Genomic DNA, 25,737 nt, shown 5'->3' with positions numbered 1-25,737 from the left:
GATCATTCATATATTGAATATGGATTCACATCCATCATCACATATGGAGAAGAAAGAACCCAGTGTATTATTTGTTGTAAAGTTTTGACAAATGATTCTATGAAACCAGTAAAGATGAAGCAACATTTGCAAAATGTTCATCCACATCACAAAGACAAGAACAAACATTTTTTTTTTAACACCATGGAAATTCTTTCAAAAAGGTGAAGCTGCTTTCAACAGAAGATTTTAAAGAAAACCAAAAAGTTACTGAAGCTTTGTATTGTCATAGTACTTGAAATAGCAAAGCAGCGCACTTGGAAAAGGCGAAAAGGAGGGGGGGATGAAATTCTTACAAATTGTGAAAGTGGTGCATAGGCCAAGCAAAGTTGAAAACCCCTGACCTAGGAGATCCACACTTCCAAGCCTTGCCATCTAAGTGGAGTAAATTCCTTGCTTATTGCCTGAGGCAGCCTGACTTGAAAATGCCAACAGGGCTGTGTAGGCAATTTTTGTTAGGCCAGAGTGCTCATACTTTGGAGGTGCTGGCTTGACCTCTGCCCATCTTCTGATGCGTCACATTTTCCTGTGGTGGGAAGGAAGTAAATATATACATACAAATGCAGATTTCTTTTGTAAATGGTATTATTGATTAAAATAAAGGAGCATATGAAATAAATGAGTAAATTATAAAAACAAATCGAACAGCAGGGGGAAACAAACAGGATATAATTGGTGGCAAAAACCAAGAACAAAAATGGTAAATTAGAGGAAAAACAGGAGAAAGAGGTATTAAGAATTTGGTGTGAGAGAAAAAGAATGGTAAAGAGGTTTTTGTTTTTCTTGGAGGAAAGAGTTTGGTCATGCATTGGGTCATAGAAAGGCAGCCGAGAGATCCACCTTTAGAAAATACTGACCATATACCAAGGAGAATCAAGAAGATCTATTGGCAAACAAAAAAGTTCCTGTTATTTTAGAAAAAAAAGGAAAAATTATGTTATTGTAAAACAAAGAAAATAAAAATGGGAGACAAACGTGTAAAAAATAAAGAAAATTTTGAATAAAGAAAAATTCTTTTAAATGAAAAAATTTATTTTTTCAAATGAAGTAAAAAAATTTTTAAATGGAAAAAAATCTTTTTTCAACGCAAAAAAAAAATGCTATAATGTAGGATTTCATTTTATAACAAACCCTTGTTAGTTGATGAGATGAATGTGTTTATGTTGATTATAAAAAAGCAACAATAGTTTTCTTTGTCATTTGGTGGGGATATTTTGTACAGACTAACTTGTATGTTGAGACAAAGAACAAACATTGTACAAAATTGAAAATGTCCTGCTTTTTATAACATTTTAATATTCCTTCATTTTTTTTTTTTATTAATACATTTTTTTATAACAAGCAGGAGACTATTAGAAATATTAAAATCTAAATTATAATTTAGACGCTTTTATGAGGCTACTTTTTATTTGTCAACTACGAAAAAAATCATTTGTGCCTGAGAAAAATATGCATGCATACACACACACACACAGTGGCTGTCTATTAATTTTCTAATATAACTACTTTTTGCATATGTGATATTAATCTAAAACCTCCTACTGAAAAATGCAGATATGGCTTCTTTAGGCTTGTTAGACTTTTACAGATCATACTATAGAAGTGGCAGGTGATGTGATGATCTGGAGGGATGCTATAATTGGAGTCATCTCTTGCCTGTGTTTGATTTTGCTTCACATGCACTCACTGGTGATTCACCAAACCAGTACGTGACATATATATATATATTATTCCTTAATTGTTGTGAACCAATAAAAAAAAAGATCCAAAAACAACAACTAATAAAGATGAGACTAATAGTCCGAAATAAAAATAAAATTAACAGTACATGACATGGTTACCAAATTGAAAACTTGTCATGTTATTCGCACTTTCCACACCTACATAAATGTATGGCAGAATCATGTTGACGCACCGGTTCTCGCCAGATCACCGAAGTTAAAATTGAGCCTGACCAGTACCAAATGGTTAACCATTTGGGAAGGCTAGGTGCTGTATGTACCTTCTGGGAAGGTTGGGCGTGGTGTCAGTATCCTCATCCCCCCCAAAAAACAACTCCTCACTACAAAAGCATCTACAAAGTTATAGATGGCCTATGCCCCTTCAGGGGCTCAAGCTATGGGGATGGATGGACACCTACATCACCATAGCTTTCAAGAAGCTTATGATGCAGCAAACTGAACACATAATTGGGGCATAAATAAAGATTACACATGCAGAAAGTACAACACAGGAACAGGATTGCAGTGACCAACACTTGTGCAATTCAACATCTGAACATCAATAACTATGAACCCAGTTGCAGACAAAAAGTTTAATGATCAAGTTGGTCAACTTGGCTCATATGTGCAGATCGTCATATAATGATTATATCACTGACTGACGTTAAAAGCATTTAATAAGAATAAATGTTTAAATTTCAACTGTATCTCTTGTGGTTGATGGTAGCCGAATGGTTCAGGTCCTTGCTAATGAAGCCAGACATGACTTCTGTTGCCGAGGTTTGAATCTCTCGACTGGCGTTAATCATGACACCCTGCATGAAAGGATGAAACACTAGTGTCTGTAGGTATTTAATGATTATTATAGTAAATAATAATAATATATATATATATATATATATATATATATATATATATATATATATAAACACACGGAGAGATAAACAAAAGAACAAGTTATATGTTCATCAATGTTTCATTTTTATTTCTCAACTTCCTTGGGATGATTGATTAAATTGAAGAAAATACCTAGAGAATATTGCAAAAAAAAAAAAACTTGTGAAAAGGATGTCTTTGTTCTATTTCAGAATAAAAAAAAAGTTGTTGGCATTTAAAAATGTTTATAGCATTGTGGAGTGAGTGAAAATGTTGTTTTTTTTTTTTATTTACGTCATATAAGTATAGTCATTTAGATATTTAAAAAGATATGCTATTTAATGTTGTTTTTGGAATAAATATAATGGTTATAATTCAAATGTAGATGTGTAATACTTTGCCATTTACTAACAATGTTTTCTTTCCTAATTAATAAACAAGGAGGGAGATATTATTTAATATTCAGAAAATATAATTAGGAAAGGAATATTTAGTGTGATAGCAAGAATGCAATAAGTTCAGGGAACTTTTGCCAGTACTAAGCAACACAGCATTGCCACTGGCAACCAAGAGAAGTGTTGATCAGGCATATGTATGTATGTATGTATGTATGTATGTATGTCAGGTCATGTCATATGCTACTGGTACCATGTAACCCAGTACTATCTGCTTCATGGTCAGGTCACCGGCGACTAAACTGGTACCCCCACCAGACTTGTCTGGTGAGGAGGGTTACTAGTCTCCCTGAAGGATTAAAAACAAGACCTTTCAAAGGGCGAATGAACCCTTTTTCGGGGTCAACGGCCAACTAGCACCGTGTGTGTTTGTGTGTATGTATGTGTGTGTGTATTGGGGTGGAGAGGACTCTTGTAAGCTGTGGTGAAGGCAACCTTTCTAGGAGAAACAAATCTCCGATTTAAAAAACCATGAAGCGGGAGATCAGTATCCACATTAAGCTGGTCTGCAGTTTAACTTGTTGCTGGCTATCTTGCTCTTGCTTGTTGCTGGATCTCAACATTTTGAAATGAGAGAGAGAGAGACTTAGCTGTCGTACAAAGCTAAGACTCTGTAACATCATCTGTGTATAGATACTCCCTCAGGCATTTGTCTATAAAAGTGGTCCTGTGGCGATGGAAAAGTTGTGACGCGTGGAGGCTTGAAATGCTGGAAGTATGTAATAATTGATCTCAATGACCATCTTCAGTGTCATGCCTGCTTGAGCGGGTGAATTCACCAGTAGAACTAAAAAAACAAAACAAAAAGTCATGTTTGGGCTCATGGACTTTAAATGTCTGAGGGAGTGGCACTCATTTGACAAGACGTTGCAATCATCATGTATGTATGTATGTATATCTTTGTGTGTATATGTGTATGTATGTGTATGTATGCATGAATGAGTGTATGTGTATGCATGCATGTATATGTGTGTATGCATGCATGTATATGCGTGTGTATGTAAAACCTGGCCAGTGAGAGTTAACGCAACTGATGTGTAATGTTACTCTTGAAGACAGGCATAGATGTTATAAACTTGGAGGAAGATTAAATCTGAACAGTATACAGAAATGCATGCAGAACAGGAGACTTTTATAGGATGGTCACATTTAAAGCATGAATGAGAGTTATTGGGTTAATAGATATAGAACAGTTAAGGTACCAAGGTGAGTTCATAGGAAAATACCAAAGTAAACATGAGAGAAAGTGATGCAGATGGATTTGAAAGAAAGGTGGATAAACAAAGACCTGGCCAGAGATAGACTAGTTTGAAAGTCCACATGCCAGCATGTACAATGGATGTAAAACTAAATATAATAAAATACTATTTTGTTTGGTTTTTTTCTCCCAAGACATGCACCTAAAAGTACAATTTTATTGATACGTTTTCTCTGTAAACATAATATTTATTAAAATAAACAATACTGCAGAGCTGCAACCCAGCTCACTATAACATAGTCATTTTTAAATTTGATGTAAATAAGTTCTTATTGAACCGTCCTCTTAAATAATCCAAATTTCACCATTACTGATTATCACATTACTCTTATCCCCAAGTGGCCCTTGAACCTTGATAATCAGTGATGCCGTAGTAAAAAAAAAAAAAAAAAAAAAAATAGACTTCATTTTCCTCATTAACAGAGGAGGAGGTATTTCTTACAATACTAATTGTAAGAAAATACAGTTGAGGAAAGGGAATTGCTTAAAACTAAAATAATAAAATACTGTTCCTTTGTGTATTTTTTGTTTTTTTTTATTCCTCAAATCTTGTGACTAAAAGTAGCATTTTAGCTATTCACATTCAGCAGCAACTTCAGTGCTAGTTTAGAATTCATTCTACATTAAACAAAAAAAAATAAAAATAAGGAAAAATATGTATGATGTACATACCAGTGATGGTAAGAAAATATCATACACCAAAAATCATATAAATTGATTACATAATTTTATTTTTAAATAAGAAAATCAATTTTGTGGTCAAACGAACAGTGACAACATTGTGATGCCATTTTGAAAACAAGGGAAATAACTCTAAACTTGTGAGATTTTAGAAGACCATTCTTAACATAGGGAACATTGGAGGAACTCAAATTTGCTTAAAAATGATTTTCTTTATAAAAATAGAACTACTTGATCAATTTAAGCAATTTTTTTTGAATATGACATTCTTTTCTGTCACAGGTACCTATCATTTTTTCATTTTTTTTCAATTCAGTAACTGATTAAGACTAATATTCTGAAAATAATGTTTACAATTATAGGGAAAGGGGAAATATTTAAAAATAATATTTATAAAATACTATTAGAATTACAGGTTTTTTGTTGGGGGGGGGTGATCTTATTTCAGAATTAAAAAAAAAAAATTTTTTTCTTACATTTCTAATCTTTCAAGATTTCTTTTTCAGGTTAATGCTGGGATCAGTGACATGTCAGATCTGATGGTTGCTTAAGTAATGCCAAACCCAAATGCTTTGATTGCATTCCCCAAACACACAAGTATAAGTTCGAGTACTGAGAAATTTTATGAGAAAAAGAGACAGCTTGATTATGATTGGGCACCCACCTACACGCTACTGATTGAAGTTGAAGTTAGAGATGAAGATTTATCATATTTTTTTTTTTTTATTACAATTAAGCAGACGATATCTTTGAATTCCTGACTTACTGGACAACAAACACAAATAGCCACATGCAAGCATAAAAGAAGCTTTAAAATTTTTGTTTTAACAAGATGCTTTCATTAGAGAATTGTAGCATTGCTTCAGAATAGAATCTTTAGTTCAGAAATCTGACAGACAAATAAAAAAAAAGAATTTTTTTTTACAATGGAGTCACCACTTATCAAGACTTGAATGCCATTTAAGGAAAAAGGTTAATGAGTGTAAGGTAGTGGTTACTTTTAATGCATCTAAAACCAAGCTCCTATCTTTACATCATCAACGCTCTGATCCACATCTGGCATCAATTGAAATGGGTGGTTCTCGTCTAGGGGAAGCCCCATGTTTTGATAAGCTTCTGGGCTTGACCTTTACTCCTGACCTGAAATGGAACACGTACATCAAGTCTGTTGTCAAGGTCGCTGGAAAAATGGTAGGATCCTTCTACCGTTCAAGAAAATATCTCACTGCTGATGCAATTCTCTATCTAGATAAAAGCCAATTACATCCAAGGATGGAGTACTGCTGCCACATCTGGGCAGGAACTGCTAAAAACAGCCTATCCTGCCTTGACAGAGTACAAAATAGACTTCATGGCTTAGTGGGGGATGCCCTTTTCTCTTCCTGCAACCTCTCTCCCACAGGAGAGACATTGCGAGCCTGTCTTTGTTTTATCGTTACTTCCACAGCAAGTGCTCATCTGAGCTCTAATCCCTGGTCCCCACCCTCGCCAATCTTTCACGAAAAACACCTGTCTAGCTGAAACCACTGTCAAAAATTTTCCCTATTTTTTATTTGTGCCAAAACCAAAATGTAGATTCCATGAACAAAGCTTCTTTCTTAGAAGTGCACGCCTGTTGAAATCTGTTCCATTTTCCTGTTTCCCACCTGACTACAACCTGGATGTCTTCAAGTCCAACATAAACAAATTCCTGATGAACCGCCCTCTTAAGTAAGACCCCTTATCAAATCTCAACACTAATGTACTGTACATGCAATAACCCTTATCCCCGAGTGGCTCCTGGGCCTTGATAAATGATGACCACCTTGTAAAAAAAATAAATAAATAAATAAAAAGTGATCAGTAAAACAACAACAATGATCAGCAGTGGTGGAAATAAGGTAGAATTTGATTACTTAAGTGGATGGCTCAACAAGAACTTGTTTACATCAGATTTGAAATTATTATAGTCAGCTGGGAAGCAGTCCCATGGTATAGTTCCACAGATGGGTAATTCTAGGAAAGAAACTTTGTTCATAGAATTTACATTTAATTTTAAACACAGAGTAGGGGAAATTGTTGACAGTGACTGTAGAAAGACAAGTGATTGCTGTAAATGTTTTGCAGGGGGACTATAGATTGAAGCTCAGTCAAGCACTTGTCATGAAAATAATGATAACTTTTTATATTATGGGTATTTTACCCAATATAGGTGACTATTTTCATTAGTATTTTTATAGGAGCTTTGCAATGAGAGAATATAAATTGGATTCACTACATAGAATTGATACAACATAAGCACGTTGATATACCGGTTCCCATTGGATCACTGAAGTTAAGCAACGTTGAGCCTGATCAGTACTAAAATGGGTGACCATTTGGGAATTGTAGGTAGTGAATGTGCTCTAAAGCCTGGAGAGGGATGGGCACCACCAGGTTATTCTTGCTTGAGCATAAAATATGAGATGCCTTCAATAAGATTCCAGCCTTTTTTTTTTTCATATGGACACTTATTTATAGTACACATATGAAACTAGCTCCCCTTCGAAGTAATCTCCTCTGGCTGCAATGCATTTTTTGTACCGTTCCAACAACTTCTAGAAGGCCCCATGGAACTCCTCTTGTGTGAGCATGTCAATGACTCTTGTCACAGCCTCTTTCATCTCAATTGTCTCATAAAGACAGCCTCCTCAGTAAGTTATCAAGAACTTAAAAACTGATGCTCGATTCATGCAAGATGGTCCAAAAGCAGTCTGAAGCATTCAATACGTTTCTGAGGTATTTTTTCCAAATTTAAAACAGAATTTTATTGCATATCGGTCTTCTAACGTACACTCACATGCAGATTGCATTTTGAAATATTCACCAACTGTGACAATCAGGCTTTAGTAGGGTATATTTCAATTCCTGCTGTAGCTGTTCATTTGAACATGGAATCATACAAATTGGTCAGTCATCTCATAAGATTTATAGCAATAATATACTGAATCCTCAAAGGTCTACAACAATTTTTTAAATCTCTGTGAAAAAAAAGTCTGGAAACTTATTTAAGGAACCTCCCAGAAGTTTAAGGGATCCGTCCATCATCCACATATGATCAAGGTGGAAAGGTTTGTTCATGGGAGAGGGGCTCTAGATTTGTAGAGTATGTATAAACTAAGCTTAGTTTGGCTAAATGTCATGAGATAATATTTGAAATAGAAGTTAGTGAGAGATAACAATCTCAGAGGCGGAAATGCAGAACTCTACCTGGGTGTATGTCGAGAAGGGTTGTGCTATGTTGTTTGTTTTAAAATATTAAGCTTTTTTGGGTTATTTAGAGATAGGAAAAAATATGTGTACAAAAAACAAAGACAAAAAATGATTCCTTAATCAGAAGATGCTAATTTATGTCAAAGGATGTTACATGGTCATCATCATTAAATTCGATTTAACATCTGTTTTACATACCGCCATGTGTTGGATAACTTTTAGACATCGACTCCCAAAGTAACGTATTTTGTGCCAGGTCTTTATCCCTCTTTTTATCAAGTGCATTCTTATCACCTTATCACTCTCCCAATTTTTCTTTGATCATCCTCTGCCAACTGACCTAGCCATTTCAACTGTTCTACATCCGCTAGCCCAAGAACTCTCATCCATTCTTTCAATGCGACCATACCAACAAAGTCTCCTGTTCTGCACACATCTCCCTATACTCTCCAGATTTAATTATCCATTGAGCTCATTAGATCTGAAGCCGTCTTTAATACATGCATAATAAATCCTTTGTATCATTCTTATTTCTCTCCATGCAACACATGTCTTCAACCCCCACTGGCCTTATATCATCACACTTTGTACACATGCCTGATAGACTCTTCCCTTGGTCGACAGTGATATTTTATTATTGGAATTCTTTGAAATGAGTAATTTGTATATTTATTTATTTATTTATCCTAATCTTTATAATTGTTGTTTCCCAAGGTTTTGACCAACTATTCCTGTCCTTCATCAGGTGATTAACTGCAACAAGATAGGAATGTTCAGTCTCTTAATTGTATCCTCAGTAATCGCTGCCTTCCATGGTTGTTGTCATCTCACCACGTTTTGGCTAACTAATCCTCTAGCCAGTTTTGAGTAGGATTGAAACCGTTATCTTCAGATAATGCTCACCTGGAACTGTAGAGATTCAACGCTTCTATCTACTGCACTAAGGAGCCTGAAGGGTGATCAAGATTAGATTTTTTGGTTTCATAAATCCAAGTTTTTCATTCTTATCTGGTCTTCCATCGTTGGGTTCATACCAAATGGTATATTATTTTATCATTGGAATCCTTTGAGATGAGTAATTTGTATAGTTATTTATTTGCGGACTGTTATCCTCTTCTTCATATAAACAATAAAGAGGATAACAGTCCGAAAGTAGATAAATAAATACAGTGATAATGTTCTGCTGGTTAGTAATGGTAGAAGTTCACTAAGTTTACTCCATCCATTTTTACAACGACATCAGCACCTGCTCCTTATGCTATTCCAATGTTATCAACAGAGTAAGAAACAGATAATTATTTTTTGGTACACCATTATGCCAAATTTCATTTTACCATTTTGGTATACCAAAAGTTGTTAAGATATCATGTGACATATAAAAAAACTTTTTACAGCAAAAAAAGTTTATTTTTACATTTTAATCTAGCGAATAAACATGAAATTATTCATGAAAACTTATGTTTATTATTTTTTAAAAATCCAACTTATGCAGCAGAGATAAATTTGATTGTTTAATTATAAAATGGTATGAACTTTTTTTTGATAGATCTGTGTGGCAAACCGGAAAAATATTTTTTCTAAAGAAGAAAAGTGAATAAAGTTTATATCTACTAGAATCTTTATACATTTATCTAGCGAATAAACATCAAATTACACATGAAAATTTATATTGATTATCTTTTAATTTGTTTTTGAAAGAGCATTAGCAAAGTAGCAGAAATCCATTAGGAAGTTGGTATTTTTTCCTTATTACATTATTAAAACTAATAAAAATGGTTTTCATGTGTAATTTTGTTTTTTCGCTAGATAAAAATATAAATGTAAACTTTTTTTTGTAAAAAGTTTTTAATTTTATTTTTTGATACGTCACATGATACCTAACAAACTTTCGGTGTACCAAAATGCGGAATGAAATTTGGCATAATAGCATACCAAAACAAAAACAAAACCTGTAAAAAACTTCACAATGTAAGTAAATGCAATAGATTCAACCGGATTTGAATTGAGCTAAACTGATTCCATATGCTGAGTAGGTATCCATTATATTCCCCCGCCCCCGCAACACAATCACAAAATGAAAATGGTAAATATTCTGCAAATTTATGAAGTAACAAGAGACAATCAGAAGTTTGTTGTTAAAAAATAAAATTATCTCAAAAAAGATGATTGTTTTACATAAAGATTGATTCCACAATGATTCCAGCCGTTATTTCTTCAAATACGAGGGGCGTGCAATAAGTAATGCCCCTGACCCACTTCTAGTCGTCTGATCTAGCTGAAATTTTGCATGTGCAATGATATCTCTATGGATTATGTGGCAAATTACAGCTCTGAACTAATTGGGGTTTCTGTTTTACAGATGTTTGAACTGAGTCAGGTGTGGAATGGAGCCTGTTGAATGTCGAGCAGTGATCCGGTTTTTGTATTTGAAAGGACGCACACCACAGGAGACTTTTGATGAAATGAAATGAAAGAACCTTATGGTGATAATGCCCCATCATATGACCTTGTAAAATGCTGTCATCATGAATTCAAACATAGCCGAAAGTCTGTGAAAACAGCTCCCAGACCTGGTTGCCCCCTTTCTGCTATCGATGAGGCATCTGTCCGTCAAGTTGAGGCTGCCATTTTGGAAGATCAGCGCATTACTATTCGCCAAATAGCCCAAGATGTCAAGATTAGTACAGGGTATGTGGAAACTATCATTCATGACCATTTGCATATGCATAAGGTGTCTGCCAGATGGATTCCCACGTTGCTCACACCATTCCAGAAGCAAGAACGCGTCCAGTGCTCGAGGATGAATTTGGAGATGTGCCAAGAAGATGAGTCAAAGTTTTTCAAAAGACTGATTACACAGGATGAAACCTGGGTCCATCACTATAATCCGGAGGCCAAAGCCCAGTCAATGCAGTGGAAGCACTTGGACTCACCACCTCCAAAGAAGGCAAGGTGCAGCCCTCTGCTGGCAAGGTCATGCTCACAGCTTCTGGGACCAGGACGGAGTAGTGATGAAAGATTTCCTGGCAAAAGGTACCACAATTATAGGAGCCTATTATGCTTCACTTTTGAGGAAATTAAGGGAAGCTATCAAAATCAAGAGGCGGGGTAAGATCAGCAAAAGTACCATCCTCCTGCAGGATAACGCTCCAGTCCACAACTCGCATGTCACCAGATCAGAAGCACAGGCGTGTGGTTATGAAATCCTTCCCTATCTTCCCTACTCTCCTGACCTTGCACCCTCTGACTTTCACCTCTTCCCAGCCATGAAGTTGTTTTTGAAAGGAAAGTGTTTCTCAGATGATGCAGCCTTGATTTCTGAAGTCACGTCGTGGTTGGAGAACCAACCTGAGGTGTTCTACAAAAACTGTCTCCAGAGCTGCATCAAACAATGAGAGAAATGCATAACTCAGGGTGGTTCCTATGTAGAGAAAGACTAATAACTCTGCCAAGTTTCGTTGCTCTACTGCTATGGGAAGTGGGTCAGGGGCATTACTTATTGCATGCCCCTCGTACAACTTAGTTTTGTTTTGGTACCGCAAACCACAAACTTTTGTAACAGATTTTTTTCAAGGTTATTTCCATTATTACTAATTGTGTCCAGGTAGCAGTTTTGTCTGACTCAAGAAATTGTACCAGTATCAAGAAACAGTTAAAATTAACACATTTTTAAAAAGTATATCTAATTTACTAATTCTGATTGTTAAACAACTACATGAATTTGACCTTTTGGCTAGGAACAGTTCTTGTAGACAGGCAATTTTAATTTTTTCTTCAAATCCAGTATACCCCTTTTTGAGGAGCTGGACCCCCCCCCGCCCCCTTAAAAACTCACCTAGTAGGGAGGCAAGTAAATAGGAACAAGAGAATGAACCGTTTACAACATGGTTGTTTGCAAATACAGTCTCAACAGATTGTTGCCATAAACCGTCCCCATAATTAATCAACAAAAGTAGAGAGAGGATTTTTGCGTTTACTTTCAACAGCCACGTAACTCTTACTTCTCTTATTTCGCCCTTTAGTTCTCAGATTCCATGAGTAATGTTTCTGACAAAGGGGGGAGAATTGATGTTTTCTGGTTTACAATCTACCCATCTCACACTTATTGGCTAGTTTTTGACTTTGAAGTGATTCATGCCTTGTCTGGATTTATTTCCATTAATAAAAAAAAAATTTTTTTAATTAAAAAAATATCAAACTTACTTCATTCCATAAATCATTATTAATCCTCTCATAACACTCTTTATCTTTCCATTAGCAATCATTTCATTTCACTAATTTGTATACTTGAATGGCTTTTGGCCTTCATAAGTGATGATAACACGTTAATAAAAAAAAAAAATATTAAAAATTAGATTTCTCCCTTGCTTAAAAAATAAATGGTTAATTATTTGGGCCCCATACCTGATGAAGAGCAGCTCCAAGAACAGGCACCAGGAAACCATTGTAAATATATTTCACAAGTTGATCACGGACAAGTGGATGTGCAATCTGCAAGGAAAGAGAAATTTTAAACATAAAATAAATACGTTTCTGCATTTTTTAGATGAGGATTTACAATTCATATTATGTGGATTATTCAGACTACTGTTCTCATCTTGAGCATCATTTTCACAACGTTTTGGTCAATGTAATGCTTAAGAAAAAAAACCTCCACTAAAACAACTTTTTTTTTTTTTTTTTTTACAAAAGAGTCACCACTTATCAAGGTCCAGAGGCCACTCAAGATAAGGGTTAACAAGTATACAGTGGTCAATGTGACAGTGGCATAGTAATTGTTAGTAGTGGAAATTTGGTAAATTGGATTACTTAAGGGGAACGGCTCATCAAGAACTTGTTTATGTTGGACTTGAAGACGACCATATTATAGTCAGCCGGAAAGCAGGCAAATGGAAGAGAGTTCCACAGGCGTGCAGTTCTAAGAAAGAAGTTTTGTTCATAGAATCTGTTTAGGTTTACACACAGATAAAGAGTGGGGGAAATTATTGATAGTGTTTTCAACTAGATGAGTGTTTCTTGTGAAAGTTTGGCAAGGGGGGACCATAGATTGGAGCTCAGACAAGCACTTGCCATGAAAATAACAATAAAGCAGAGACAGGCTCGCAACATCTCTTCTGTGAGAAAGAGGTTGCAGGGAAGAGAAAAGGACATTCCTCACTAGGCTACAAAGTCTATTTTGAATTCTGTCAAGACAGGATAAGATCTTTCTAGCAGTTCCTGCCCGATGTGCCAACACTACTCCATCCTTGGACGTACCCGAGTCTTATATAGGTAGAGAATAGCATCAGCAGTGAGATCTCTACTGGATCGATAGAAGGATCCCACTATTTTCCCAGCAACCTTGGCAACAGATTTTATGTATGTGTTCCATTTCATATCAGGAGTAATGGGCAAGCCCAGGAGCTTGTCAAAACATGCAGCCTCCCCAAGATGAGTGGCAAAAAATTTGGTCCAAACACCAAAGGATGCTATCCCAGAAAACTCACTACAGTTTGTATATCATATATAAAGGGCTTGCTGAAAAAAAATTTAAATATGTAATCTATATAACATCAGGACAGCAATCAAAAGCAACTCAACTCTCCGAAAGCATCTTTGTGCAAGTCAAGACTCTTATAAAAAAACTCATGACTAAGAATTGTGTATGTGAGATTCTGTGTAACTGGAAAACCATATAAAGGTGAGATAGGTTTTCCACTAAAGGTAAGTTAGAAAAACATAGTATAGCCGTAATACATGGAGATATTGAAAACGTGGGCATGGCTGACCACATATGGAGGGAAAAGATCTAACCTTATGGGACAAAGTAAAAATTATAGACAGTGGAAAGTAAAACTACTCAAAAAAGAAGAAGGTAACACTCACCTATTAGGCAGATCTACTCCAGAATTTAATATAATATGGGCACCATCTATAATATAAACCTCTCACCGATCTGTTTAAATATGTATGTATGTTTGTATGTCTGCCTAAAACTTTCAACAGAGGCGACAGATTTTCACAAGAACAGTACTATATCAAAAAATTGGCTAAAAACATTAATTCCTTCACCCTCAACGGGGCACTTTTCTACAGGGAGGGGCATTTTTCACCGATATTTTCAAAAGCCATCCTCTCTTTTCAATTGACTAGCCTTAATTTAAACCTTCGCAACTTCCAATTTGGTGATGGATGCAACAGCAAAGGTCATCTTTTAATTTTTCACGTTTTTCCTCGTTTGTGGTAGGAGTTTGAAAAAAAAATATATATATCTGATAACTCGGATTGAACCTGCAATCTTAAGATAACGACACTGTTACTTTATCCATTGTGCTATGGACGCATGGGCAAATGTGGATCGGTTTTTATAATATTTAAACAAATTCAAGGTATGTCTTTTGCACGTGCTGAAGCATGCGTAGAAGCTATCTTATCATGAAGGAACGATTTTTTTCTACCCCTCATAGAAAAAAGTCTGGTTGAGGGTGAAGTAATGAATGTTTTTGGCCAATTTTTCGATATTTGTCGTCGGAAGGTTCGAGCTTGAAAATGATACCGATCTGGCGAAAATCCATGGCCTCTGTCGAAAGTTTATGCGAGACATACAAACACACACACACACACACACACACACACACACACACACACACACACACACACACACACACAATTTCGCTTTTATATATAGATTTGCTTCAAATCGTGTTCATCCGTTACATCTCCGCATTATATTGCCTTCTATAAAGTACCTTTGGTGCTTATTCATATTGGCACTTATGGCAGCATTTAAAATTAAAGAAAATACAAAAATGCCTGTGTGATGTATGTGCCAGTCATGAGAGAAAATGATAAAAATTCCCAAAATTATGTAAGTAATTCAAGTATTTTTTTATATTCAAGAAAATCACATTTTACTGTTTCAACGAGAGTGAAAAAATGAAAACAAATCAGTAGACAAGGACAGACAACCCTAATGCACATGGAATCTGTCAAAATAATCACTGATTACCTCCCCTTATGTTCTCTAGAGAAATATGACCTTGTCTGTCACTCATTGGTAAAAAAACGGTAAATTTGTTTCTTGTAAATAAAAAAAAACACTACTTGATCAATTTTGTTGATTTTTGAAACATACAGTCTTCATTCCGTGACAAGTAGCTACAATATAAAAAGTTTTCTTTGTGTTTATTGCTTAAATGCCAAATTGAATAAGCACCATAACTTTTAATATATACACACTAAACAATGCTTAAAGCAAACTACATTAACCTCTTATGAAAATAAAAGATAAAATGACTAAATATTACACTACAGATTCCACAAGCAAGACCCACTCTCCCCAACGATTTGCTTCCACATGTGCAGCTCCCATTGCGCAAAGGCAGCACGCGTACCGCAAATTTAACTGACATAAATCCATTTCAAACAGACAGAAGTATATAGAAGCCAGAAGTAACTGTAAGAAAGAAATAGCGACAGCTAAGAGAGAATTTACTGAAACCACCAAAAATGCATCGAAGCACAGAAATTAGGAACCCGTGACTTCTGGAAAATCTACAATAGTGTAGTAAATAATGAGCAATCAATAATTCCCCTACTATCAAACAATCATGAAGTTGTTTGCTCAGCAACCGAGAAGACTAACATGCTTGCCAGTCGGTTTGCCTCAAACTCCACACTGGACCCTGCTAACCACCCTTGTTGGGTGTTGTTCCAAAAGTAAAGCCTCCTATTTTTTTTAACTCAAAAAGTTGAAAAGCTATGAAGATGGGAATGGTACCATTAAAACGAGCGACCTTTTGTGTCCCAGAATTTATTTTTCTACATAGTCATCACCATTCTCAATACACATTTTGCCAGAAATTTAATGGCACATCTCTGCTTCTGACACATGTCCATGACAAAGGTTGCTTTCTTAGAGTCTCACACTATCAATATCCACAACAAAGAGAGGAAACTTTCAGGTCATGAATGCATAAGTTTAGTCATCATAGCAATGCAATTTATAATACTATCTGATCCATTTGATTGGATAAAAAAAATGTGATATTGTCGTCTATATAATTTATGGTTCGCACTTCACACAAAATGTGTGCCAATAGTATATACACACTGATGGATACGGTTTTTATAATCAAACAAACAGACTCTTGTTAAATCAACATCAAGTTTTATTTACATTACAGTGATGGTATGACAAGAGAGATAGTTTGGGTTGGTGTATGGGTGGGGCGTGATTGTCGGTGCGGTGACGATAGAAGTGTCACTCTGGCTTCCTCTCTCTGCCCTCTCTAATTGAATGCCTTTGTTTATTTCTTCTATTGGCATTACTCACATTCCTTGATTGGAATCTGATTGTTCCCTTATTTTGACATCCAATTTGAAATTTGGATTGTTTTCTTGCTTTGCTTATTTAGCAATTCTAATCCAGGGAAAATATATTCACTCATTGTTTCATGATCTCGAATCTTTAATCAGAATGTAGGGTTGATATCATTTATCAGCAATTCGATTTACATCTGGTTTTGTCCGGTATTGCCCAACTCTATGCAACACCGTTAACTCCTTCTCAAAGATGAAAGAGAAGGCCTTGTAAAGTGATCTTTCAAGGACTACCTATATCACTTCATACACCACAGTCCGATAGGAAAAGACGCATTATAATTGCAAACTTCCTTGGACTGATTGCCAGAAGCGTGTTCTCGACTGGTATTTTGGTGATACTACCATTAAATGACTTTCACCTACTAAATCATTTTGGAATCCATCTGTGTTACTTGATGAACGGCCCTATGTCGGATAGCGATTACATCAGTTAGTGTTAATCTTAACCAAGATAGAATAAAGTACACATCGCATTGACACAAAGTTTTAAGAAATAAACGAGTTTCACCGGCAGAGAAAAGAAAGATATGTTGTGTAAGGTTAGCTTTCTCTCTCCAATGGACAACCTTTATTTATGTCTTATACTGACATTACCTACATTTCTTGATCAGAATCTGATTCTTTGCTTATTTTGACATCCGATTTGAAATTTTGATTGTTTTCTTGCATTGCTTATTTAGAAATTCTATTCCAGTTAAAATATATTCACTCATTGTTTCATGATCTCGAATCTTTGATCAGAATGTAGGGTTGACATCATTGCCAGCAATTTGATTTACATCTGGTTTTGCCCAGAACCGTAATTGCAGGTATGCAATTCGATTTTTTCCGGTGTTGTCCATCCCCTATGCAACAAAAATAGTAGGCATTGCTTTTCGAATGCTCCTCGTATTTGCAATGGATGATATGATGTCATATTTGCACATGATATAAAAAATCTATTTTCTTTTATATGTATGCGTAATCTCTTAAGTAGCAATAAGTTGCAATTCGGTTTGCAAAAACAGGCATTTCAAAACTTGCATATCGATACACAGGGTTTTGATGCATCACCTTACATACGCACTCACCACCTTTTTCTAATTTCCGCACAAAGCTGGATGCATTCAAAATACACAGTTCCGAGTTGAGAAATCAGTAGAGACAGACATGGCATTTGCCCTTGTTGTAACGCAGTGGTGCACTTTTATTGTAACAGAGCATCAACGAATGAGAAAAGCAGCAGCAGCCACATTTAAAACATGTATGCAAATTGGCAATTGTGCATGTATTGGCATCACGAGGAGAGAAAAGGAAATTAAAAAATACACAACGTGGTCAAGGAGAGAAGCAAAGTGCATACCGAGGAAGATAAACGTGTAAACATGTGGTCGAGAAAGCAATGGCTAGGGTGGATATAAAGTGGTGGAGAGAGAGACTTAAAAAAAAGCACCTGTTATATGGCAGAGTGTTGTAAAACACGTGTTGTGTGAAAAGACTTTTGAAAGATAATGAAATACGTTATTTCGGAAGAACCACGATAAATGCATTTTATTTGCACTTAAAAAAATGCCAAGTCGGATTTTTATTTGTTTCCGTTTTGATTTGTTCCTTTGCGACGAAGTCTCAGACAATGTGCAGTTCCAAGTGGTTGAAATGTAATGATACGGTTAAAGTGTAACGGCCATGTTACATTGTCTTTTATTAATGTTGATGAGAAACAGGAATAGACACAAGACCAACTTGGACTCAATTAGCTTCCTGCTACAACCAATTCCAATTTTTGTTCCTATATTCCTATGTTGCAAGTAAGTAAAGATTTATTTGTATTGCTGTAGGGAAGAAGTGATTTTATTTTGAACCTTGTTGATCCTTTTCTTTATTCAATTCAACTAAGGTTCATACAGATATGATCGACTTAACCAAATGTTTATTTGTTATGAAATAGGTAGAACAGAATAAGTTATCTTACTTTGTAGCTATTTATCTATCAATCGATCTAGCTATCTGTCCATCTCGATCTATCTAACTGGAGAGGTAGACAAGAGATGGATATGATGATGTTTTCATAAAACCTGTCAAAATATGACAAAACTAGATCATAGACAAGTTTACCGGAAGGTCTGGTCAGCTGATCGGATCTGTGTAAGTCACGTGATCAGGTTAGCTGGAGATCATCAAAGAGTTGGAACTTGGAATTGAAGCAGAGCAATTGAGCTTTACGGTTGTCTCTCCTACCCTCTTGGGAGGAAGTGACATGTCTCTCAATGTAGACTGTTAAGACCACAAGCAAAGAAACTCACTTTCCATTTTCAACTGCGCAACATCCTGGAAAATGAAATAAAAACTAATATGGAAACCAAACATCGTTTTGGAGTCAATGTGTTTCATCCAAAAGTTTCCAAACCCCTCCAAGAACAAGATGAAGTCAGGATTGATCAGGTTTAGTGAACAGAGAAGATAAAGGTATGTCGAAGATACACATTGGACACATACACGCAGGCATATGAACATTAGATGATCACGAAACATAAAACGGGTAATACATACCACGCAACAACATAACTAAGGATTCAAATAGTGAGGATCTAACCATAGACATTTAGTAACACATTTAGGACACGTCACAAACACGAAGCATATATACCTGTTTACATGGGTGCCATTCATGTTAGATTATATAACACATTTTCCAATATAGATACTGAACAAATTCTTCATTCTACATAAATTGTTCATTATTTAATTTAAGGTTTATATCCTTTTTAAATAGAAAATTCAACTCAATTCAGAAAGTTTTCACGTTTGGGAAATTTAATAAAAAAAAAATAAATAAATAATAAAATATTACACCATACAATGTCATTGTGATTCGACACATTATGTTGGTAAATAAATATTTAATGCAAAATTATTGAATTCTTCAATATTGTTATTTCATCTCTTTACTGTTGCCTTACATCAAACAGTATCTTCCACCAAAACTGCATGAAAAGAATTCATCTTATAAATATTTTATTTTTCTGAATAATGTTTGAGTGATCGTTTCAGCCTAATCTACTGAGAGCTGTGATTGAACAATACTTCATAATTACTTTTTTTTTTTTTTTTATCTTTTGAGTATTAACAAAGTTTGTACATATTATCACTGTCAGCCAAGTGAAAAGTCTACCATGCAGGTGTGCACAGTTCAATGATGCATAAAAGTGAAACTTCGCCAGTGAGGGATGAGCGCCTGCGTTGCATGCAGAGAAATATGAGAATGATAACAATGTATAACATGAGTATTATAGACAGGTTTAGATCTGTTGACCTCAGAGGAAGATCAAATCTACAAAGTACAAGGAGATGAGTGCAGAACAGAAGCCTGCAATAGTACTAGTGGATGAGCCCGGCGTTGCCTGGGTGTTTGGAAAAAAAAAAGTGGTAGTAGGCAGGCAGGCTCGAACCCATGACGCGAAGGCGGAAAAGAAAGTGAAAGAAAAGCTGAGATCTTACTGCTAAGCTACGAGGCGAGAGGAAGTGAAAAGCATTGAAATTTAACAATTATAAAGTTGACTTGCAGAAATGAATTCACACAGGCGCAGAAACAAAGGTTGGCTGCAGGCCAGTTTCTACCGTATTTTGCTTCCTTCACGATGTTGGGAAAAACTAGCCCCCCTCCAAAAAGGGGAAGTTCTCCAAATGAATAGCAATTGTTTGATATGAAGGGTTTTCCCCGACATTGATCAAAGTCGATTGCCTTCAAGACGTCACGGCCACAAAGGCCAGGCGAGTCAACTTGCTTCGATTAGTTTTGCTTTATTTATATGAAAAAGACCAACAAACACGCGAAAGGACGGGATGGGGGAATTTTATAAAAGTACATCAAAATAAATGTTCACAAATCGTGGATATTATGATCTAGGGAGTATATATAAAGTTCGAAAAATAGTAACCCTCTCAAGAACCCCTCCCCCCAAGCCTTTTGAGAAAACCCTGGAAAAAAAAAGCACTTCTTGCACATACAAAAACGCACGCCACTTTTGCCTTTATATATATAGACTAGCAGGGCTACCCGGCGTTGCCCGGGACCATATAAACAATGAAAAAACAAAAGCAGATATTGAACATATGCTTTATTCTTAGGGGAGAGGAATCTTTCAGGGTGAGAGAGAGAGAGAGAGAAGATAAAGAGTGTGAGAGAGAGGCAGAAGAGAAAGTTGTTCCATCCTCTTTCCCAAATTTGACTACTGTTCACGTTTGAACTCTCATCGTCGAGTTGATCCTCGAGTTGCCTATTGGCCTTGATAAGTGCTAATATAGAGAGAAGAGAAACAGGGGTAGAGAGAGAGAGAAGATAAAGAGTGTGAGAGAGAGGCAGAAGAGAAAGTTGTTCCATCCTCTTTCCCAAATTTGAATACTGTGCACGTTTGAACTCTCATCGTCGAGTTGATCCTCGAGTTGCCTATTGGCCTTGATAAGTGCTAATATAGAGAGAAGAGAAACAGGGTGAGAGAGAGAGAGAAGATAAAGAGTTTGAGAGAGAGGCAGAAGAGAAAGTTGTTCCATCCTCTTTCCCAAATTTGAATACTGTGCACGTTTGAACTCTCATCGTCGAGTTGATCCTCGAGTTGCCTATTGGCCTTGATAAGTGCTAATATAGAGAGAAGAGAAACAGGGTGAGAGAGAGAGAAGATAAAGAGTGTGAGAGAGAGGCAGAAGAGAAAGTTGTTCCATCCTCTTTCCCAAATTTGAATACTGTGCACGTTTGAACTCTCATCGTCGAGTTGATCCTCGAGTTGCCTATTGGCCTTGATAAGTGCTAATATAGAGAGAAGAGAAACAGGGTGAGAGAGAGAGAGAAGATAAAGAGTGTGAGAGAGAGGCAGTAGAGAAAGTTGTTCCATCCTCTTTCCCAAATTTGAATACTGTGCACGTTTGAACTCATCGTCGAGTTGATCCTCGAGTTGCCTATTGGCCTTGATAAGTGCTAATATAGAGAGAAGAGAAACAGGGTGAGAGAGAGAGAAGATAAAGAGTGTGAGAGAGAGGCAGAAGAGAAAGTTGTTTCATCCTCTTTCCCAAATTTTAATACTGTGAACGTTTGAACTCTCATCGTCGAGTTGATCCTCGAGTTGCCTATTGGCCTTGATAAGTGCTAATATAGAGAGAAGAGAAACAGGGTGAGAGAGAGAAGATAAAGAGTGTGAGAGAGAGGCAGTAGAGAAAGTTGTTCCATCCTCTTTTCCAAATTTGAATACTGTGCACATTTGAACTCATCGTCGAGTTGGTCCTCGAGTTGCCTATTGGCCTTGATAAGTGCTAATATAGAGAGAAGAGAAACAGGGTGAGAGAGAGAAGATAAAGAGTGTGAGAGAGAGGCAGTAGAGAAAGTTGTTCCATCCTCTTTCCCAAATTTTACTACTGTGCACGTTTGAACTCTCATCGTCGAGTTGATCCTCGAGTTGCCTATTGGCCTTGATAAGTGCTAATATAGAGAGAAGAGAAACAGGGGTAGAGAGAGAGAGAGAGAGAGAAGATAAAGAGTGTGAGAGAGAGGCAGTCGAGACAGTTGTTCCATCCTCTTTCCCAAATTTGAATACTGTGCACGTTTGAACTCTCATCGTCGAGTTGATCCTCGAGTTGCCTATTGGCCTTAATAAGTGCTAATACAGAGAGAAGAGAAACAGGGTGAGAGAAAGAGAGAAGATAAAGTGTGTGAGAGAGAGGCAGAAGAGAAAGTTGTTCCATCCTCTTTCCCAAATTTGAATACTGTGCACGTTTGAACTCTCATTGTCGAGTTGGTCCTCGAGTTGCCTATTGGCCTTGATAAGTGCTAATATATAGAGAAGAGAAACAGGGTGAGAGAGAGAAGATAAAGAGTGTGAGAGAGAGGCAGAAGAGAAAGTTGTTCCATCCTCTTTCCCAAATTTGAATACTGTGCACGTTTGAACTCTCATCGTCGAGTTGATCCTTGAGTTGCCTATTGGCCTTGATAAGTGCTAATATAGAGAGAAGAGAAACAGGGTGAGAGAGAGAGAAGATAAAGAGTGTGAGAGAGAGGCAGAAGAGAAAGTTGTTCCATCCTCTTTCCCAAATTTGAATACTGTGCACGTTTGAACTCTCATCGTCGAGTTTATCCTCGAGTTGCCTATTGGCCTTGATAAGTGCTAATATAGAGAGAAGAGAAACAGGGTGAGAGAGAGAGAGAAGATAAAGAGTGTGAGAGAGAGGCAGAAGAGAAAGATGTTCCATTCTCTTTCCCAAATTTGAATACTGTGCACGTTTAAACTCTCATGGTCGAGTTGATCCTTGAGTTGCCCATTGGCCTTGATAAGTGCTAATATAGAGAGAAGAGAAACAGGGTGAGAGAGAGCGAAGATAAAGAGTGTGAGAGAGAGGCAGAAGTGAAAGTTGTTCCATCCTCTTTCCCAAATTTGAATACTGTGCACGTTTGAACTCTCATCGTCGAGTTTATCCTCGAGTTGCCTATTGGCCTTGAGAAGTGCTAATATAGAGAGAAGAGAAACAGGGGTAGAGAGAGAGAGAGAAGATAAAGAGTGTGAGAGAGAGGCAGAAGAGAAAGTTGTTCCATCCTCTTTCGTGAGAGAGAGACAGAAGAGAAAGTTGTTCCATCCTCTTTCCCAAATTTCACTACTGTGCACGTTTGAACGCTCATCCTCGAATTGCCTTTTGGCCTTGGTAAGTGCTAATATGGATAGAAGGGAAAGAGGGTTTTAGAGAGAGAGTAGATAAAGAGGGTGAGAGAGAGAAAGGGAAGAGAAAGAGGTCTAGAGAGAGAGAGAGAGAAGAGAGTGAGAGAGAGAGAAATATGGTGAGTCGAGTTGATCCTCGAGTTGCTTATTTGCCTTGATAAGTGCTAATATAGATAGAAGAGAAACAGGGTGAGAGAGATAGAGAAGATAAAGAGTGTGAGAGAGAGGCAGAAGAGAAAGTTGTTCCATCCTCTTTCCAAATTGTAATACTGTGCACGTTTGAACTCTCATCGTCGAGTCTATCCTCGATTTGCCTATTGGCCTTCATAAGTGCTGATATAGAGAGAAGAGAAACAGGGTGAGAGAGAGAGCGAGAGAGAGAGAGAAGATAAAGAGTTAGAGAGAGAGGCAGAAGAGAAAGTTGTTCCATCCTCTTTCCCAAATTTCACTACTGTGCACGTTTGAACTCTCAATCTCGAGTTGCCTATTGGCCTTGATAAGTGCTAATATAGATAGAAGGGAAAGAGGGTGAGAGAAGGGAAAGAGGGTTTGAGAGAGAGAGAGAGTAGATAAAGAGGATGAGAGAGAGAAAGAGAAGAGAAAGAGGTCTAGAGAGAGAGAGAGAGAAGAGAGTGAGAGAGAGAGAAATATGGTGAGTCGAGTTGATCCTCGAGTTGCCTATTTGCCTTGATAAGTGCTAATATAGAGAGAAGAGAAACAGGGTGAGAGAGAGAGAGAAGATAAAGAGTGTGAGAGAGAGGCAGAAGAGAAAGTTGTTCCATCCTCTTTTCCAAATTGTAATACTGTGCACGTTTGAACTCTCATCGTCGAGTCTATCCTCGATTTGCCTATTGGCCTTCATAAGTGCTAATATAGAGAGAAGAGAAACAGGGTGAGAGAGAGAGAGAGCGAGAGAGAGAGAGAAGATAAAGAGTGTGAGAGAGAGGCAGAAGAGAAAGTTGTTCCATCCTCTTTCCCAAATTTCACTACTGTGCACGTTTGAACTCTCAATCTCGAGTTGCCTATTGGCCTTGATAAGTGCTAATATAGATAGAAGGGAAAGAGGGTGAGAGAGAGACAGAGAGTAGATAAAGAGGGTGAGAGAGAGAAAGAGAAGAGAAAGAGGTCTAGAGAGAGAGATATAGAGATAAGAGAGTGAGAGAGAGAGAGAGAGAGAGAAATATGGTGAGTATCGGTGAAAAAAGTTTACAATTGTTCGCCATTAGTGGATGTTGACGTCACGTCACGTGATATGACTAAGCGTTTTTTTTTAACGTATGAATAACATTTTTGGTTTTAATTATAAAATCTACACTTAATTTTATAGAAAATAATGTATATATAATAGAAAAAAAAATTTACTGGTTTTGTTGGATTCAAGTGGATCCCCCCCCCTCCAGTTTAAGAGATAGGAGGTCACGTGGTAATATACAAAATGGCTAGCGTAAATATAAAGATCGGTTTTATTATCGACGAATATTTTGAAAGCTGAATTTTTTTATTCCTGTACATTTTTTCCTGACATTTTTCGTTAAAACTCTTGTATAAATACTATTTTTAACCAGTTACTCACGTTGGAGACATTGTCATGAAGTTTAATAATATATAGAACGAAGGAGAAGAGAAATTACAAAAGTATCGCAAAAAAAAGTTGTTATTTACATTTGTTCGCCATTACTGGATGTTGACGTCACGTCACGTGACATGACTAAGCGTTTTTGGATCATTCAAGAATTACGTAATAACAACATTAAAATGACAGGTTTTTTGGGGGGCCCCCATGGGAGAAAAACGATCAGTTCATCCCCTTCTACTGGTCCGTTTGACGTGAAATTTCGATATTTGTCATCCGGGATATGGGGCTTCGATATGATACCAAATTTATCAAGTCTGGTTCCGTCTTTCAAAAGTTTTAGCGTTACAAACAAACATACATACATACACACAGACGTTTCGCTTTTATATATTATACTAGCAGGGCTACCCGGCGTTGCTCGGGACCGTATAAACAATGAAAAAACAAAAGCAGATATTGAACATATGTTTGATTCTTAGGGGAGAGGAATCTTTCATCTCTATGTATTATTTGTTTTATCTACCCTAGGACTGATATTGTTCATGTTTTATCCCTAGCATAGGTAATTTACAGCATGTATATGAAATTGTTTTACCTTAGGGAGAAGAGAACAGGTAATATACAACATAATGTGTCTATATTACATCCCTGGCAACGCCTAGAAACCAGCTAGAACATGTATTTCAGTCAATCTTTATTATATCCTGGGCTATGCCGGGAAACCAGCTAATCTCTTTTTAGTGACTTGACCACCAAAATACCTCCCTAAGTGTGTCCTTTCTTTTGAACTTATTAGATATAGGTATCTAGAAATGTGTGTGAAATTTTGTTGAATGCATTGTTCACTATGATTTTCTTA

At 36.6% G+C, this 25,737-nt stretch overlaps 1 protein-coding gene across 7 annotated transcripts in view; it reads right to left on the bottom strand.

Annotated features, from left to right (window-relative positions):
• LOC145268251 (FHF complex subunit HOOK-interacting protein 1B-like) overlaps positions 1 to 25,737 on the bottom strand; it is a 293,884-nt gene that overhangs the window by 124,858 nt on the left and 143,289 nt on the right. For 4 of the 7 annotated variants that reach the window (XM_080123588.1, XM_080123591.1, XM_080123592.1 and 1 more), the window contains exon 4: positions 12,666 to 12,752. In XM_080123588.1, coding sequence (XP_079979714.1) covers positions 12,666 to 12,752 — 87 coding nt within the window. Of the gene's footprint in view, positions 1 to 896; positions 945 to 12,665; positions 12,753 to 25,737 lie in introns of all 7 variants that reach the window. The other 3 variants (XM_080123586.1, XM_080123590.1, XM_080123587.1) reach the window with 1 other exon arrangement.

Source organism: Euprymna scolopes, chromosome 43, assembly GCF_053919585.1.
Source record: "Euprymna scolopes isolate OS-2025 chromosome 43, ASM5391958v1, whole genome shotgun sequence".
Lineage (NCBI taxonomy): Eukaryota > Metazoa > Mollusca > Cephalopoda > Sepiida > Sepiolidae > Euprymna > Euprymna scolopes.
The sequence above is the reverse complement of the archived record's forward strand: the minus strand, read 5'-3'. Positions and strand labels throughout refer to the sequence as shown.